General features: G+C 41.4%; 1 protein-coding gene across 6 annotated transcripts in view; it reads left to right on the plus strand.

The window, feature by feature from the left end:
• The window catches only part of SDK2 (sidekick cell adhesion molecule 2), a 375,646-nt gene that overhangs the window by 315,671 nt on the left and 42,892 nt on the right, over positions 1-17,083 (plus strand). For 4 of the 6 annotated variants that reach the window (XM_060764246.2, XM_060764242.2, XM_060764244.2 and 1 more), the window contains exons 10-18: positions 203-325; positions 2,467-2,634; positions 5,008-5,110; positions 7,957-8,133; positions 9,007-9,143; positions 9,385-9,532; positions 10,114-10,254; positions 10,422-10,603; positions 10,918-11,033. In XM_060764246.2, the coding sequence (XP_060620229.2) occupies positions 203-325; positions 2,467-2,634; positions 5,008-5,110; positions 7,957-8,133; positions 9,007-9,143; positions 9,385-9,532; positions 10,114-10,254; positions 10,422-10,603; positions 10,918-11,033 (1,295 nt within the window). The remainder of the gene's footprint in view (positions 1-202; positions 326-2,466; positions 2,635-5,007; positions 5,111-7,956; positions 8,134-9,006; positions 9,144-9,384; positions 9,533-10,113; positions 10,255-10,421; positions 10,604-10,917; positions 11,034-17,083) is intronic. The other 2 variants (XM_060764243.2, XM_060764245.2) reach the window with 1 other exon arrangement.

A 17,083-nucleotide genomic window follows, 5' to 3' on the forward strand; every position in this document is an offset into this window, starting at 1 on the left:
GTTTGATTAACAGGGGGTTTCTTTGTGTTCTAGGGAGAAAAAAAATTAATATATTATGCAGTGATAGCAGACTCATTTGGGGTGGGGCCAGTGTAGTTATTGTTTGAACCCGACATCATTTTGCACTGGTCCGTCTCCTTGGCAATTTCAAATCTGCCGCCCACAACTTTTTGTTTTGTCCATCTCTCCCCCATAATAATAGGCATTGCCCCTAACATAACCAAAGGACCTCTGGACAGCACAGTGATTGATGGAATGGCAGTGGTGCTCAACTGTGAGACCTCAGGGGCTCCCAGGCCAGCTATCACCTGGCAGAAAGGTAATGGTGAGTTAAAAAAACTCTTCCCCTCCCCCCCCCTTTTTTTTTTTAAAAAAAAGCTTTTTGTATCAACCATCTTGGAAGCAGGATCTCACCAATGGGCAGAACACATGCCTTGCATGCTGAAGATACCAGATTAAATCCTTGACTCTTGCTATTTTGGTTTTTAACAAAGGATCTCAAGCCTTTGGCGGTCAAATAAACAATACAGATACCAATGATCAGTCATAGTATAAGGCAACTGTGTATGTTTAATGCCATAATATAGAAGATGTGTTGTCATAATAGTAATTGATGTAGCACTCAGTAGGTATTTTGAACTACAGCTCCCATCCTGACCATCAACCCATTTGGCCATTGTGACTAGGGATATGATGCTTGCATCTGGAGCAGTGGTCCTCAACCTGTGGGTCCCCAGGTGTTTTGGCCTACAACCTCCAGAAATCCCAGCCATTTTACCAGCTGTTAAGATTTCTGGGAGTTGAAAGCCAAAACACATATTGGGAACCACTTCTCTACAGTGTGCTATATTTGTCAAAGCTCCAGAATGCCATAGAAACTATGAACTCACGTTGCCTGTTATCAATGTCAGGCTGACTAACTGGGTTAGATTCCTTGCAGAAAGTCATCTCCTACTTCCACAATCAAAATATTTCATCCTACCTAAAAGTTGAGTTATTTCCAGAATTACGCTCTAATGTAAGAGAAAGGAAATAGAACCTTGAGGGCAAAGGAGCAGTGGTGACTAAGCATCAAAACACTGGAAAAATTGTTGATAGGTACTAGCAGGACTCTCTTTCAGTGGATGGCAACCTTAGTCATCTAACAGCAGTGTCCCAATTCCATTCTTTATGTAGTCAGAACATGGAGATGATGAATGAACAACCTGGTGGAACAGCACTCCTTGATTAAAAACTGTCAAAGAATTACTCATATCTGATATCAGACCATCTGTTCAACATTTGCCATAGTGTGTCATGGCTGTGGGGACCAAAGTGGCAAAAATAGTGGCCCTGGTTTTGGTTCAGTCTGTCCTAGTTATACAGCCTGTGGCCTATTCAAATTCACCTAAGCATTGTTTCCTCACATATCCAGCAAAACTGCAAATGATTGCCACTAGGCTTCTCTTTCTTTGATGAAGGTCCAGTGCTTGCTTTTAAAAGGCAGAGGAAGAGGAGTAGTCCATGTAAAATCTGAGAAATGAACATTTATTTGGAGCATAGTCAGTAAAATATCTAAAGTGAAAGTCTAAGGCAGGGGCTCTCAAACTTTTAAAGCGGAGGGCCAGTTCACTGTGCCTCAGACTGTTGCGGGGCCAGACTATGTTTTGAGAAAAACATGGACATGCACACTGCAGATATATTGTACTGCAAAAAATATGAAAGAACCATACAGTATTTCAAATGATTAACAATTTTAATCAACATAAACTTACCAGTATTTCAATGGGCCTGCTCTTGGCTGATCAGATAGTTAAGTTAATTCAGATTGTTGTTGTTGTTGTGTGACTTGAAGTTGTTTCAGACTTAGGGTGACCCTAAGTCTAAAGTTTAGACCAGGGGCCAAGTAAATGACCTTGGAGGGCTACATCTGGTCCACGGGCCTTAGTTTGAAAACCCCTGTTCTAAAAGATCAGAGGATGTAATGTTTCTGAACTGACCCCAATCTAGCCTTGCTTCCCTAATCCCAATACACTTCAAATTTGACCTAAGTCTCTGTTATGCAAAAACTTAACTTCATGCAAAGATGCTGAGCTCCCTTCATCCCTTCATACCTGTCCATTCCCAGCCAACAAAAAGTCAAATCAAAATGTCCCTTGATTAGTTCTGGAATTGACTATTTTCCCATAGGGCCTCTGAATTCCTAAAGGTATAGGTATAATTAGGATCGATAAACGTATATGAATCATAGAAGTGGAAGAGACTATAAGGGCCATCTAATTTAACCACTTACCATTCAGGAATACACAAACAAATCAGGAATGCAAATCAAAATGAAGAAGGAACCCACCTTAAAACTCCATTTCCTTGTCTTTTAGCCCAGCTTTCTGTTTCTTTTCCAGAGATGGGGGTGAGGGGTATTGTTTAGACAGCAGTGACTGGGAACATTGGCGGCCCAAAAACATCACCTGTCTCTTTCTTGTTCAGGCGAACGAATCCTGGCCAGTGGCTCAATCCAGCTTCCTCGTTTTACACTGCTGGAGTCAGGAAGCCTCCTCATCAGCCCTGCACAGATCTCAGATGCAGGCAGCTACACTTGCCTGGCCACCAACTCCCGTGGAGTCGATGAAGCATCTGCTGAGCTTGTCGTCTGGGGTAAGCTCCCTACATCTCCATCCATCCCTGCTATTAGCCTTCTGCCTTCTTGCTCTGTCCTATGTATATTATTTATTTATTTACTACATTTATATCCCACACTTTTCACCCCAGAAAGGGCACTCAGAGCAGCTCACAAAATGCAGCAATTTGATGCCGTACATATACATAAATAAATACAATAAAAATAAACATATGAACTAAAATTCAAAAACAACAGTCGCTTCTGACACGATTAAAAAATACCATGATGCCAGATTTCATCCAATATTTTAAGTTGCTTTTTCCAGGCATTATCACAACAAATCATTTATGTGTCAGTACAGCTTTTCAGACATGCTAGCATCACTACATGAAGAAGTTCTCATGCTTTCATTTTGTTTTTATTGAAATCTAAATAAAAAATTATTTGAAATAGCTGTAAAAATACCAGTTACTTCTTAAGAAACAAAATTAAAAATGCCATCCCACAAGCCTGAGAGAAAGAGGCATAGATTCATGGAAAACATAGAAACTTTATTCTGCAGATCAGACTGCTGTGCATTCAGATAAGGGACTACTACAGTCTAAAGTCCTTGGTGCATGTGGACTGTGGCCATCAATTTGGTCCTGAGCACAAATCCATTCCTCTTTAAAATAGCTCTCACTTTGTCTAATAAAGCAATTGTAATTAAGTCCTCTGCACTCCCTGTTGAGGTGAATCACTGCCCCCTGCTGTCTAGGAATATCTTGCTTGTTCCCTGGAACAATATGCATTTGCATTGGATGGTTGGTTGGCTAGCTGATGGTCTAGCCTTTCAGCTGTCTCTTAACCTAAATTGAGATCTCAATACATGAAAAGCTTTATCTATACTTGTTTGCAATTACAATTGGGCCTCCACATTTGCGGGATTAAAATTTTGAAGATTTGATTATTTGCAGGTTTGATTTCTATGTTAGTTCGAGGAATCTTTAGAGTCTGCAGGACGACTCTTAGGGCAACTGTGGGGGGCCCCCAGACAGGCTGTTATCCCAGGAGCATCCACATTTAAAAAACGCAGATGTTCCTGAGAGCCTGTCCACACCCACCCCAGAAAGCACGTGCTTTCTGGGATGGGTTTCCAGGTGTTCTTTTGGGATTGGCCTGGGAGAACATCTGAAGACCCTACCCCCCTACCCCTTTTAAAATAAAATAAACTAACCTGGCCTCCATTACAGTGTTGCTGGAGCTCTCCTGGCATGTAGCAATGACTCGGAATAGGCGCAGAATAAACCCACTATTTAGTTAATTCACCACAAACCAGGGTTTCCCTGGTTTCCCTGGTTTGTGGTGAATTTATTTGGTATTGCCCAAAACATTGTCTGCACAGCCCGGGGCTGTCTAGAACCGCTCTGGGTTGTTGTGAGTTTTCTGGGCTGTATGGCTATGTTCCAGAAGCATTCCCTTCTGATGTTTCACCTACATCTATGGCAGGCATCCTCAGAGGTTGTAAGGTCTAGTTTCCAACAAACTTCACAACTTCTGAGGATGCCTGCCATAGATGCAGGTGAAACATCAGGAGGGAATGTTTCTGGAACATGGCCATAAAGCCCAGAAAACTCACAAAAACCCAGTGATTCTGGCCATGAAAGCCTTTGATAATACATCTCAGGGCAACGTCTGCTGGAAGCTGACCATAGTCATATTGAATGACTAAAAATGTCAAGAGAAGTTGTCTCTCAAGTTAAAGAAAACCCCTGTTTTTTTTTTCATGGGTTTTTTTCCCCATTTCAGTATGGGTCTTGTGCCTCTAGCCTCAGTGAAAGTGGGGGACTACTCTATGTCAGTCCTACCATACATTAGCTACTACCAATTTATAGGGACACGACTTTCCTAGTTGTCCAGAGATAGACAGAAACATAGCTTGCAGCTAATGAAAAGGTCCTCTGTGGCGTTGAGCCGACCTTTCATGTAGGAGGGAATTAAATGGATGTCATTTGTTTGATAGTGATAGTCATGCCAATGTGGAAGGGAGACAAAGATGTTTCCCCTGTAGGGTCTATAGCCTGGCTTTGGAGCTGTGGTATTCCACATATTTCCTAGTGATAATAATTTCTGTAAAATTGTGATGTATGAGCATGCATGTTTGTTTGAGTGTTTTGCCTTGTAGGAATGAGGTTAAGCAAAACACCATTTAGCCCATGTTCATAATGTTATCATTCTGTGAAATAAGACAATTCAAATGTGGTCACCTGACAAGCATGTGTGGAACTTCATGCCAGTCTTACCAGAAAGGAAGGTGTCCTCAGATAATTATCCGTTGCAGGCAGAATCGCAGCTATTTGTGTTTCCCTGAGAACTCTCAGCCCAGAGTCTGGCTATGTCTCCACTTTCCGTTCTCTCTGTGTCTACAGCCCGGACTCGCATCACCAATCCACCTCAGGACCAAAGTGTTATCAAAGGCACCAAGGCTTCCATGACTTGTGGAGTGACCCACGACCCCAGTGTAATTGTTCGGTATGTAAGAGTTTCTATTTCATCTAAGTTGAGATAAATGAAAAGGAAGGTGGCGTGCAAAGGGCAGAAGCAATTAAAGGGAAGTGGCAGCCTTTGGCACATGAGATGTGAAATAAAAGGGGAGGAAGAAAGACAATCAAGATTATTAGGGATGGCTGATTTTTCAAGCTGCTGAAAAGCAGTCACCACAGATGGTGATTTCTCCCTGGTCAGTGATAAAAAATACATATATCCCAAGCTCCTTAAACTGCAAATTAATAAATGTTCTGGCCCATAGGCTCTTAATATCTTGACAAATGCAAAGGATAATTTAAGGCAACACTCAGTTCTGATATCTGTTTTCAGCAGCAGAATTTAGCTCTGGAATATTTGAGGTGGTCTAAAAATGTCTTTCCTCTGGGCCTCTCTTGCTAAAGAAAACTAATCTCGCTGACTCTGATAACATGGTTTCAATTTGTAGAAGCTTCCACTTTGGCACCATTCTTGGTATAAATCCTGCGCTTTGGGGAGTGACCAGTCTCTCGGCACCTCTGTTCTCCGGAAACAATCAGAACTGCATGCCGACAAATTCATCTTGGTGTATTACAATATGACTTAGCCAGGAATCTCCTGGCCATTTCTTCACTTGCTTTAAGACCATGGACAGAGAAATATCACATAAAAAAATGATTACGGGCCTGTATTGCCACCTGGTGCCTGGTTTAGGGATGTTGCTGAGACAAAACTCATTGGTCTTGATTAACCTTTTCCTTGGATTCCAACAGTCTTCTTATGACAGACAGGAGATGCTAGTTTGAGAAGGACATGTCTTTGTATGTGTTACTATTATATGCCGTCAAGTTATTTCTGAACTATGGTGACCCTATCATAAGACTTTCTTTCCAAGTTATGTTTAGCAAAGTTTTGCCCATTGCCTTCCTCTGAGGCTGGGAGAGCATGACCTGCTGAGCAGGGATTCAAACCTTGGTCTCCAAAGTCATCATCCTGTGCTCAAACTACTACCCTGCACTGATTCTCTGTATGTGTACCCTGGACCAGTTATACTTTTTAAAAGGGAATTGAATTCTACAACCTGTGTTGGTGCTTGTTTTTTTGTTTTTTTTACACAACATTCTTGGCTTCTACTCATCATGGAAAATGAGAGAGCAGTATACAAGATGTTCATAACTTGTACAGTGACTGTTCCGCTTAACATGTATTCATCACACATTCTCTAATCTATTTTTGCAGCCATAAGGATGGCCCAGTTATTTGTGTTTGTGTTTGTGTGTTTTGGGGGGTTTTTTTAATGAAAGCTGATATTCCCGGGAATTAATTCTGTATCCCAGAAAATATCATGTATTTTAGCATCACAGTTGTGAAATATAGTGATGGAGTGCTTCAAGCACAGATTTCATACTTTTGACTTTGAAAGAACGTGGGTGGTTTTTTTTTTCCCATTGATTTGCCTGCTGAGGAAACCCTGCAGATCTACCACTGAACTCCTATGGTGGAGGTGTTAGAAGATGAGGACCCTCAAAGACTCAGAGGAAATAATTGAGTGCTAAATGAATCACATCATCTGGGGGGAAATGCTTTATGTGGGAGATAGTTTTGGTAAGATAATGCTCTCTTAGATGGAAGGAATTTCATCACATTTGGGATGGGGACTGGGCCATTTTATGTTTAGGATAGGGACTTTTTTCTAACAAGAGGTGAACCAGAAATTACTTCTAGATCCCTTCCTGTCATCAAAAAGGCCTCTACAGCATAAAGTGGATCCCCTGATGGCGCAATGGTTTAAACCCTTGTGCTGGCAGGACTGAAGACTGACAGGTCAAAGGTTCAAATCCGGGGAGGGTATGGATGAGCTCCCTCTGTCAGCTCCAGCTCCCCTTGCAGGGACATGAGAGAAGCCTCCCACAATGGTAGTAAAACATCAAAACATTTGGGCATCTCCTGGGCAATGTCCTTGAAGATGGCCAATTCTCTCACACCAGAAGCAACTTGCAGTTTCTCAAGTCGCTCCTGACACCAGGAAAAAAAAGCATAAAATGGCTTGGGAATGGCAAAAACGTTGTGAAAATTGCCCCATTTGCTCCCTAGACAACATTTGGGATCAAAAAATAATGTATTCAGTTTGGTAGGGTCTATCAGTGGGTGGTTATGGTTGTTATGGTAAGGAAACGGAAAAGACGAAATCTGAAGATTATGCAGTAGAATCCAAAGCAAAAACCAGATAAATGTTTCAGTGTTCAATTGATGTCTGCTTTATTACCAAAAAAAACCCAAACAGGTTTTGGCTCACATTGGGCTTTCTCTGTAATAAAGCAGCCATCTGTTGAGCACTTTGAGATTCTTTTTTCCTGTTGAGTTTCCAGGAAAAACAGAAACAGTTGTAGGCCATGGGCAGAAATATGATACCCATCCCTGGCACATTAGGGAGAAAATTGCCAAACACACACATAAGGTGGCCAAAGAACCACCATTCTAGGAGAAAACTAACACATTCCTGCCCACGTGTGCACTAGAAGAGATGTTAATTTAGCAATATGCAAGCTATCTGTCAGAGAAACTTGAGCATCTTCACTACTGAGCTTTGTATTGAACAACTCCCACAAGAGCATGGCAGCATCCTTAAAAGGCTGTGTTTGGAAGCCATTGCTTTAAATGCGAGAAAGAATAGTTCTAAAGAATGAGGAAATTATAATCACCGATAAGAGCTAAGCAGCTTTTAGTGCCTTGGAGTTTCATTTTAGGAAGGGAACAGTTAGAACTCCATGTTCCACCAGCATCCCAGGGAGGCAGATAGAAATTTGGAAAAGGGGTAACATCTGTCATCCTGTCTTATTTTGCTTTCTTCCTAGGTTCATGTGGGAAAAGGATGGTGCAGCATTGAATGTAGAGAATGTGCCGCGCTTGCGACTGGAAACCACAGGGACTTTACACATTGCTCAAACCTGGTCAGGTGATATTGGCACCTACACCTGTCGAGTGGTGTCAGCTGGAGGCAATGATTCTCGCAATGCTCACCTACGAGTCCGGTAAGGACCACCTCTTGAAGACAGGCATTGGAAATGGCTTCAAATGGGAATAAACCAAACCTGATGCAGAGAAAGCAAAAATATGAGGATTGGGGGCAGGGGCAAAGAAGAGACTGTACACATATGCAAATACAAGTATTCCAAAATCTCAAAAATCTAAAATACTTCTAGTCCCAATCATTTTGGATAAGGGGTACTCGGTCTGTACTCATTTTGGTCTCATTGTTACAGGAATAAACTTGTTGCTGTACCAGAGCAGACTTTATCTTGATCTCTTAGGACCTACAAAGTTTCCCAAAATTTCTCTCTCATACACTTAGAGGATCCAGGTGGTCTCATATTCCAAAATTTTCTACATGACAAACCTGTTGTGTTCAGATACCCCTCACATGAATTCTTGGCTTCATTGGAACATCTTCACTGTGGTTCATTTGTGTGCTATAGGAATGTGTAAAACAAACACTGTGGTTTGGACCACATCATTAAAATGCTCTCTTGAAGTATGGAATCACACCATAATGGAATAGATCCAACACTGATGGCTCTGCTTGTGAATAGCAGCTGGAGTGTGTGAATGATCCAACTTGGAAATCTAGAAATTCTCTGAGACATTATGTCTCTTTGCCTGATACCTGCCTCCTTGGAAAGAACGATTGTTAGGCTCAAATACAAGACCTCTAATACATTGATTCTGTATACTCAATGTGTGATCAAGTCAATCCTATGAAATCCAAAACTACTGCTCATAAAATGTCAATGCAGGAAGTGGACTTGGTCTCCTATGTCTTTCCTCCGCTAACTCCCTTTTCTCAATGAAGTTCTTCTGTCCTAACAACTATTGAGATTAGCTCTTTCTATTCTCTTCCTCATCAGGCAGCTCCCCCATGCACCAGAAAACCCAATTGGCATGCTGAGTGCTATGGAGAAACGTGCCATCAACTTGACGTGGACCAAACCCTTTGATGGGAATAGCCCACTGCTGCGGTACATCCTTGAAGTCTCAGAGAACAGTAAGGCATTGTATCTTCATGATTTACAGAGAGTGTTGAGTACAATCAGAGAAGGCAGCCCTGTAGTCTCGTAGCAGCTACTGGAGATGGGTTGTTGTCCCCTTATAAAGTTCCTGGGAAAGACTGGGTGGGAGCAGAAGGCAAGAATGCATCTGGAGAAATAGGACAGGGTCCTGTTTTCCCTTTGTTGTTTTCCTCAATATGGCTTCTAATGCCCCACCATCACCTCTGTGTCTCATAGATGCTCCCTGGACAGTGCTCATGGCCAGTGTGGACCCTGAAGTTACTTCAGTGCTGGTAAGAGGATTGGTTCCTGCTCGTTCATACCAGTTCCGACTCTGTGCAGTCAATGATGTGGGCAAAGGCCAGTTCAGCAAGGACACCGAGAGGTGAGATGGGCACATCTTGGATGGGAAAGGCTTACTTTGTTGGGGTGTGGGCTGCTAGAATCTGGGTGCTGAAGATGTTATCATGGGGATTTTGCTAGGACATGTTTTGGAGAGACAAAAACCCAGTGTGAAATGAGTCTATTAGTATTTGTTCTGGCTCATATTGATTTGGGATGGAGATAGTTATGGGTACAACAGAGAGGGTATTAGTTGCACATAGCTTTATGGCATGATGGATTGTACAAGAGGAGGAACAGAATTTTGTGGCTCTTCTCAATGGCAGCCCTTGGCTTTATTGTCAGCCATGTATCTGGCCTGTTGAGATACTTGCTAGCATTCTTATATTAAGGCATGGCTCAAAGAAGTTGGATGAACACAGTACACACTTGAGTGTGAACAGTAAGGCATGGTACACACACTGAGAAAGGACTATATGTGTATGTAAAAAAGGAGCAAGAGATTACAGGGGCATGGCTGGGGTTGCCAGTGTCAGGAAAAGACTAATAGACATAGATTTGAGAGTCTAAACAACTCACATCCATCCCTGTAATGTGCCTTTTGTATCATCTTCCCTTTGACAGAGTGTCCCTCCCTGAAGAACCCCCCACAGCACCTCCACAAAATGTTATTGCCAGTGGCCGCACAAACCAGTCCATCATGATACAGTGGCAACCACCACCTGAAAACCACCAGAATGGGATCCTAAAAGGCTACATCATCAGGTGGGTGAGCATGGCAAAAGTTAGATATCCCTACTGACAGGTGAGTAGAGCTTGATACAGAACAGCATCTATTGAAATCAGTCATTGTCTGGGTTGAAAATAAAAAAGTATCAGGTTGCCATATGACCAGTGGATGTATCTATGCTGTTCATGTTGTCTCTTGCCAGATTTTGCCTGGCTGGCTTGCCTGTTGGCTACCAGTTCAGGAACATCACTAATGCTGATGTCAACAATCTGCTGCTTGAAGATCTGATCATTTGGACCAACTATGAGATTGAGGTAGCTGCATACAACAGTGCTGGACTTGGCGTCTACAGTTCCAAAGTCACTGAATGGACTCTCCAGGGGGGTAAGTTGCAACATGACCAGAGGCCATAAGGGGAAACAGAGAGGATGATGGCCCTGGAATAATCTTACTCCACAGGGACCTCTAAAAAGATTGGAAATTGGTAACAATGGGCCAAAAGACAGAATCCTTGTGGGGCAGAATCATAGTGTGCATTGAAAGCTCAGGATGGCAATAGCAGTAGTACAGCACGGAACAGTTTAGATTTGTAGTATTCAAAGGGCATTTATGTAACCAGGTAGATTACTTCTGTTCCAGTGGCCATGCTTCCCATCCACTCATGCTGAGATGCCTCCTTTCAACTTCCCCTCTCACAGTTCCCACCGTGTCCCCTGGTAATGTGCAGGCTGAGGCCACCAACTCCACCGCCATTCGCTTCACCTGGAACCCTCCCAGTCCCCAGTTTGTCAATGGCATCAACCAAGGCTACAAGGTAAGGAGAATGGCTCCTCCCTCCTGACCTTCCGAAAAAAGTAAAAACCTGGCTCTTTGAACAAGCCTTTGGAAATGAAGTGCAATGGACAAATATGGAAATATATAAGTTTGAAACATGGAACAGCTTAGACGATGCTACTGGAAAATGAGATCAACAGGAAGACAGTGACTATTATATGTTTTTAATGGTATTTATATTGTTTTATAATGTTGTTTTAAATGTTTTAATTGTATTTCGTGGACTGTTATGGCATCAAATGGCTGCCAATCTCTAAGCCGCCTTGAGTTGCCTTTGGGCTGGGAAAGGGATAAAAATATTGTAAATAAATAAATAAAGGAGAGAGCGGACATGTTCCTCCTTGAAAGACAGAGCTAAAGGCTTGCACATTGATTAAGCCAAAACACTCCTTGTTTTAATCAATGGACAGAGATGAGACTGTTGTCATAGAGTTTCAGGATTAAATTTTGAATATCAATAAAGAGGGATGGGAATTGGCTGGGAGCCCTTTTACAGGTTGTAAGTAAGTCGTTATTTTATCTCAGAAAGACAAAATGAGTCAGAACTGGCAAAAGAAGTTTCAGGCATCACTTTTAGAAGCCCCCAAGTGGCTCTCTTCCCCCATAAGCAACATTTAAACAGGATGAAAATCTATACCCATTTTCTTATTGCCCAGAAGCTCTGTGGTTTCCTTACCAGGAAGGGTTTAGTGTTCATGCTGTTTCCAATCTGTACTTCTGTCTGTCTCTTTTATTACCTGTTTTAGGGGCATTCATCATTGCATGGGGTTGCTCCTGGGTCAGCCAATTACAGTTGCCTTGGCTGCAAATCTCCCCATACAGGCCTCTTCCAGCCTTTTCAACCTTGCTTGTCACGGCATAGATTTACAAAGGGCGCAGAATCGCTCTAACAGAAAGCATGAAACCACAGAGCCCCTCTTCTCTTCCAACAGCCATTTCTGAGCAATCAAAGGAGTGTGCAAGTCTGGTCACCCCTCCTTCTAAGCAACCATGAAGAAGTCCACAGGGCTGTATTTGCTTTCTTTTCTGTCCTCCCAGTTAGGTACCAAGTACCAATTAAATGATATAATTCCATAGCTAGCGGTTGTATTAGACTGGACCCCTTTATGTGAGCCACATACCTTCATGGCCACTGTGGCCTTTGAATGCATTGTGATAAACTACTGCAGGCATGTGCGCCAAACTGAAATGGCAACTCTGTTCAAAGTGGAAGATTTTAAGTTACTGTCTTGCTTGGCAATGCATCACTATCTTAGATTTAGTCAGCTTGCAGAAGGAAGGCAATCAGGGGTTTTTGACCTCCCATTTCCTAATCTTATGAATATGAATAGTCTTATTGCTGTTTCATAATCTTCCCCTTTTAAAGTAAGTCCTCATTTTTATTTTAAAATGGTTATTGCCAGTTCTTCAAGCTCATCTATTAAAATATATTTACTAAGATAGAATAGTTATATGGGATCCTCGCCTTGTACGCTCAATTTTGAATTGTAATTAATTCAAATTTGCATTAATTAAATTGAATTAAAACATTAAAACTTGTTTCTTAATCTACTCCAAAGAAGTTCAGGAATTTAATTGCTGCCAAATGAGATAACCAACGTTAAGAAGGATACTTAACATACTTATTAAATGCCACTTAGTATTTTTGATTAGTATTTTTGGAGGCCTAATTAGTATCTAATTAACTTGCTATAGGCTATCTTGCACCGTTGCCAATTAAACACCCAAACATCCTTGAATATAGCACCATGACAAAGTAGCTGATTATGCATTGTTATCAGCATCAGTTAATCAGGCAGCTTGTGTTGAATATTGTTTTGGATGGATAAGTACATACACTTATTAAAAACTCAGCTATTCCTTTTTCTTATTAATTGATATTTAATCAACACCAAATAAAGGAGATGATCTAAAATGGAACAAATTAAGCACCAGCAGTCCACCTAAATGCCTTTTAGTTTAAAACAACAATAACAGCTTAGTGTTGTTGTTAACCATTTATAGAGGAGCTCTCTTGACAATCCAGCTTGTAATGCCTTTCTGGTAGGCAAAATTATAGATAAAAAGATAGCTGTATAGGGGTTCCATCCACAGTCCACAGGGGTTACTTTAACATCAAGAAGGGACACTTCAGTTTTCTGACCTTTATAATGTTCTGTAAAATGCATGCAAAAGATTGATGAGCCTCAGTTAAATATTTATGTGGCAGCAAAGCCAAATGAGAAATCTAAATACCCTAAAGTTATCAGATCCTGACTAATCTTGGAAGCTAAGGAGGGCCGGTCCTGGTTAGTCCTGGTTAGCCAACAAATACCAGGTGCTGTAGGCTAGATTTAAGAGGAAGGAACTGTCAAAATCACCTTGTATTCCTTCCCTAAGCAATTAATGATGTCTTTAATAAGTAAATAGACTAGTTGGGGACACAGACAAATGCGTAATTACTGCTGAAATTAGTGGGGTTTAATTCTGATTGGGCATGCACAGAATTTTTCCAAATAGTACTTTACCAAGGAACTGCATTTTACTGAGAAAAATAGAGTAAAGCCATTCCTATTGATTATTTTTCTAAATGCATCATTTTTATGTGTTGTGCTGCTGGGTTCTTAGAGAAAGGATCATACAGTTGGAAGAGAGCGCAAGAGCCATCCAGTCCAACTGCTTGCCATGTAGGAATACACAAAGGTTGAGATTTAAAAATGTAATCAATAAAAGCATAGCACTTTTTTCAAAAGGCATGAATGACAGCCTGCAACTTCTATGAGAGAAAGAGAATTCGGCTTCAAAATATAAATAGTGGGAAACCATGACATCTGATGCTAGATGCAATTGGACTGCTTTTATCTGAACTTTCTTTTTAATTGGGTTCTCATATTGGCCAGTCATACAAATTCAGTTCTTGCAGGGCTCTGAGGAATTAAATATCTCTCAATGGAAGGCCAGGTCTTTGCCTCTTTGTATACACTCTGCTTCACAGAAGCCTTTAATCCCAGCAAGTAGCTTCTGCAGGCCTTTGAAGAGGCACAAATGAAGAGAAAATATCAGAGGAACTGGAAGCCATAGAAGAAGATTGTTTCATCCCCACAGACCTCTCAAGCAACCCTTTGAGAAATAGTGTCCTATGGATGGAGGCCCAAATCATCAAAGGTGCTTACACAGATGTCAACTCAAGCAGCATCCAGGAACGATCAGCGGTTGCATTCATATCTAAACTGCTGGTCTTAGCCAAGGATGGGAGGACCAATAGGGATTTTTGCCACAAGTTTGAGCCCTAAGCTCCAGGAAATCCAGCTCTAGTCCCCAACCCAACAAAAGCTGATTCCTACAAGAATGAATCTAATTAAACATTGACTCTACTCCAAATACTATAGGAATTTTGCTATAGTATTTATAGTATTTTGCTTCAATTTTAGGGCTGAATTTAGTTATTAGCAGTCAAAAGACTATAAAATACAGGAATGCTTTTTGCATTCCCCAGATTTCCTTCTACCAGTTTTGTTGTTGTTGGTGGTGGTGGTGGTGGTGGTGGTGGTGTTATTGGGACTTTTTTGTTTTTGTTTTGTTTGTTTGTTTTTGTTTTCTTTTGTTGGGGATTTTTTGCTGGTGGGTTGATTCCCTGGATTCTGCCTCAGCCTGCATGCCCTTGGATGCTGGTTCCCATGTTTCCACTTTAGTTCCGCTTGGAAATACCTAACAAGGAGATGGCTCACACGTTTGTAGTGTCAGAAGGGGAGGCAAGGAAGCATCTAGTTTCGCCTCCAACAACACAGTAATCCACACCAAAAGCATCCTTGGCAGATACCCTAGAGGCTCTTTCCCTGCCTTTTTTGCATCTAGCCTGACAACTACTATGAACAGAATCCTACCAAGACAGGCTGAATGAGAATCTAACTTTTTCAGCATCTACTGTGCCTTGTGAGCAATGAAGCAGTAAAAAGAGGCAAACAGGGCCTTACATCTCTGCTACAGCACTTGTAGGTGCTAAGCATTTGCTTCTCTTATCAGCCAAGGCCAGGATAACTGCTACAGGTGGGCGAAGACAGAAGGGCCCTGGGAACTTGAAAGATGATGAGTCAGTTCCCTTTAGGATTCCCATTCTCTACCTCAGAACTGCACATTATGCCAGAGAAAACATGGCATAATGGGTGGATTTAAGCCAGACGTTTTTCAAAACCCCTGTTGAGAATTAGAATCTAACATTCTTTTGAGTTTGTCTTTGCTGGACAACACTATGGACAACAAAAGAATGTATGAATATGAAAAACTCGACATCTGGTTGCTAAAAAAAGTAATATGGTGACTCTAATTAAAAGTAAAATGGTGACACTAACTACACCAGCAGCTCTAATTTGCTCTGTAGAATAAGAATAGTTACTGGGATCATTGAATACAAAATCATCTAATAATCTTGTATCTTCCTTTCTTTTTTTCCCCCCTACCATACAATGTGTTTTTTAGTTTAGAAAAGATTCCTGAACTTGGACAAATCCAATATGTGGGTCAGGTTCACTTGTCAGTTGCCTCTCAGCATTTTCTGTAATCACTGGGTTGCAGAAGATCTCTCAAAAACAAAGAACCTAAGAGTGCTTTGTCTTTTTAAAGGCACACACACACAGAGAGAGAGAGAGAGAGAGAAATACTCTATTGCTGTTGCCAACCAAGACATCTGTTGTGTTATATAGTTTCACAGAATGCCAGGCAAATTTGGATCTAGCCCACCCCTCTCCCAAAAAAGGCGGAAATACTGTCATTGCCATTGAGAAATAGATATCCCACCTGGTCCACTCAGTCAGGATGTGTCCATATGTGTGTCCATATGTGGTGCCACTTCACCTATAAGTACACAAAGCAAAGGAGGAAAATGATAATATGAGTCCCATGCAACCACTAAAGGGGTTAGAAAGCAAGAGTTAGGACTTCATTGATCCAATATTGGGAAATGGGGAAAACATGGTGCTACCCATCTTTTTACATGCCTTGATCAAAACAGTTACATCAGGGCCAAAAAGAAGGGGACAACCTGGGATTAAAACCCCTGAGAGCTGTCATGCAACAGAACTCCCTAACACTTTTTTAAATATTGCTGTCTATTGTAATAAATGAAAAACAAACTTCTCATGGCAGGTCCATGGCCAGTGCAAAGCTATGTCATTGATAGGGGCACACTCCAACAGAGCATGAGGTACAACCCCTATGCTACCACAATCCCACACATTTTCCCGTATTAGCTTTTCTACTGATGTGTTCACCATTTCAGCAGTGTAGTTTGTATTTTTCTAATGGAACTGTTTTTGTTATATTCTATAGTTATTTATGTTGTGGTATCGTGTTTTGATCACTGGATTATGACTCTGGTGACCAATGTTCAAATCTCCACTTGGCAATGGAAAGCACTGGTGATCTTTGGCCAGTCACCAGTAGTTTCCCATCCTTGGGTGAAGGCAAGAGTAAACCTCCTCTGAACAAATTTTGTCAAGAAAATCCCATTATGGCTTCACTGTAGAGTTTTAATAGATTAGAAATGTGAAGACATACAACAACAAGTAGCCTTTAGTTGTTTGCAAAACCGTGATATAAGATTGTTCTCTTTAAGAGCTAATGTCTCCCTCCAGATAGTGAGAAAAATCAGCTTGGCTAAGTGTGTCTAAAGGAAAATGATTTTTTTTTAGAAGCACTCTCTCAAGTGCCCATCTACTGAAGCTACTGGCACTAAAGGCTCTAGCAGTAACAGATAACATATTTACCAACTGTGCCTCTCTAAATGAGTGATACAAGATCATTCAATTGTATAGCATTTCTGAAGCTAAGCAGGTGCAGATCTGAACCCATGTCTAAAGGGAAGAAACACTGACAGCCTCTCTGCAACCTGCTATGAGCTTTTCAAAGTTAAGGAGGAAGAGGAATGAAAACAATACCCTTCAGACTTCCCTAGATCTCAGTTAATTAACTGGTATGGTTTGCCAAGGTATACAATCAATTCTTTGCCACTAGAGAGTTCCTAAATCAACTCCAGTGTTTTCTCTGTTCCTGCCA

This window comes from Anolis sagrei, chromosome 2 (assembly GCF_037176765.1).
Source record: "Anolis sagrei isolate rAnoSag1 chromosome 2, rAnoSag1.mat, whole genome shotgun sequence".
NCBI classification, from domain to species: Eukaryota; Metazoa; Chordata; class Lepidosauria; order Squamata; family Dactyloidae; genus Anolis; species Anolis sagrei.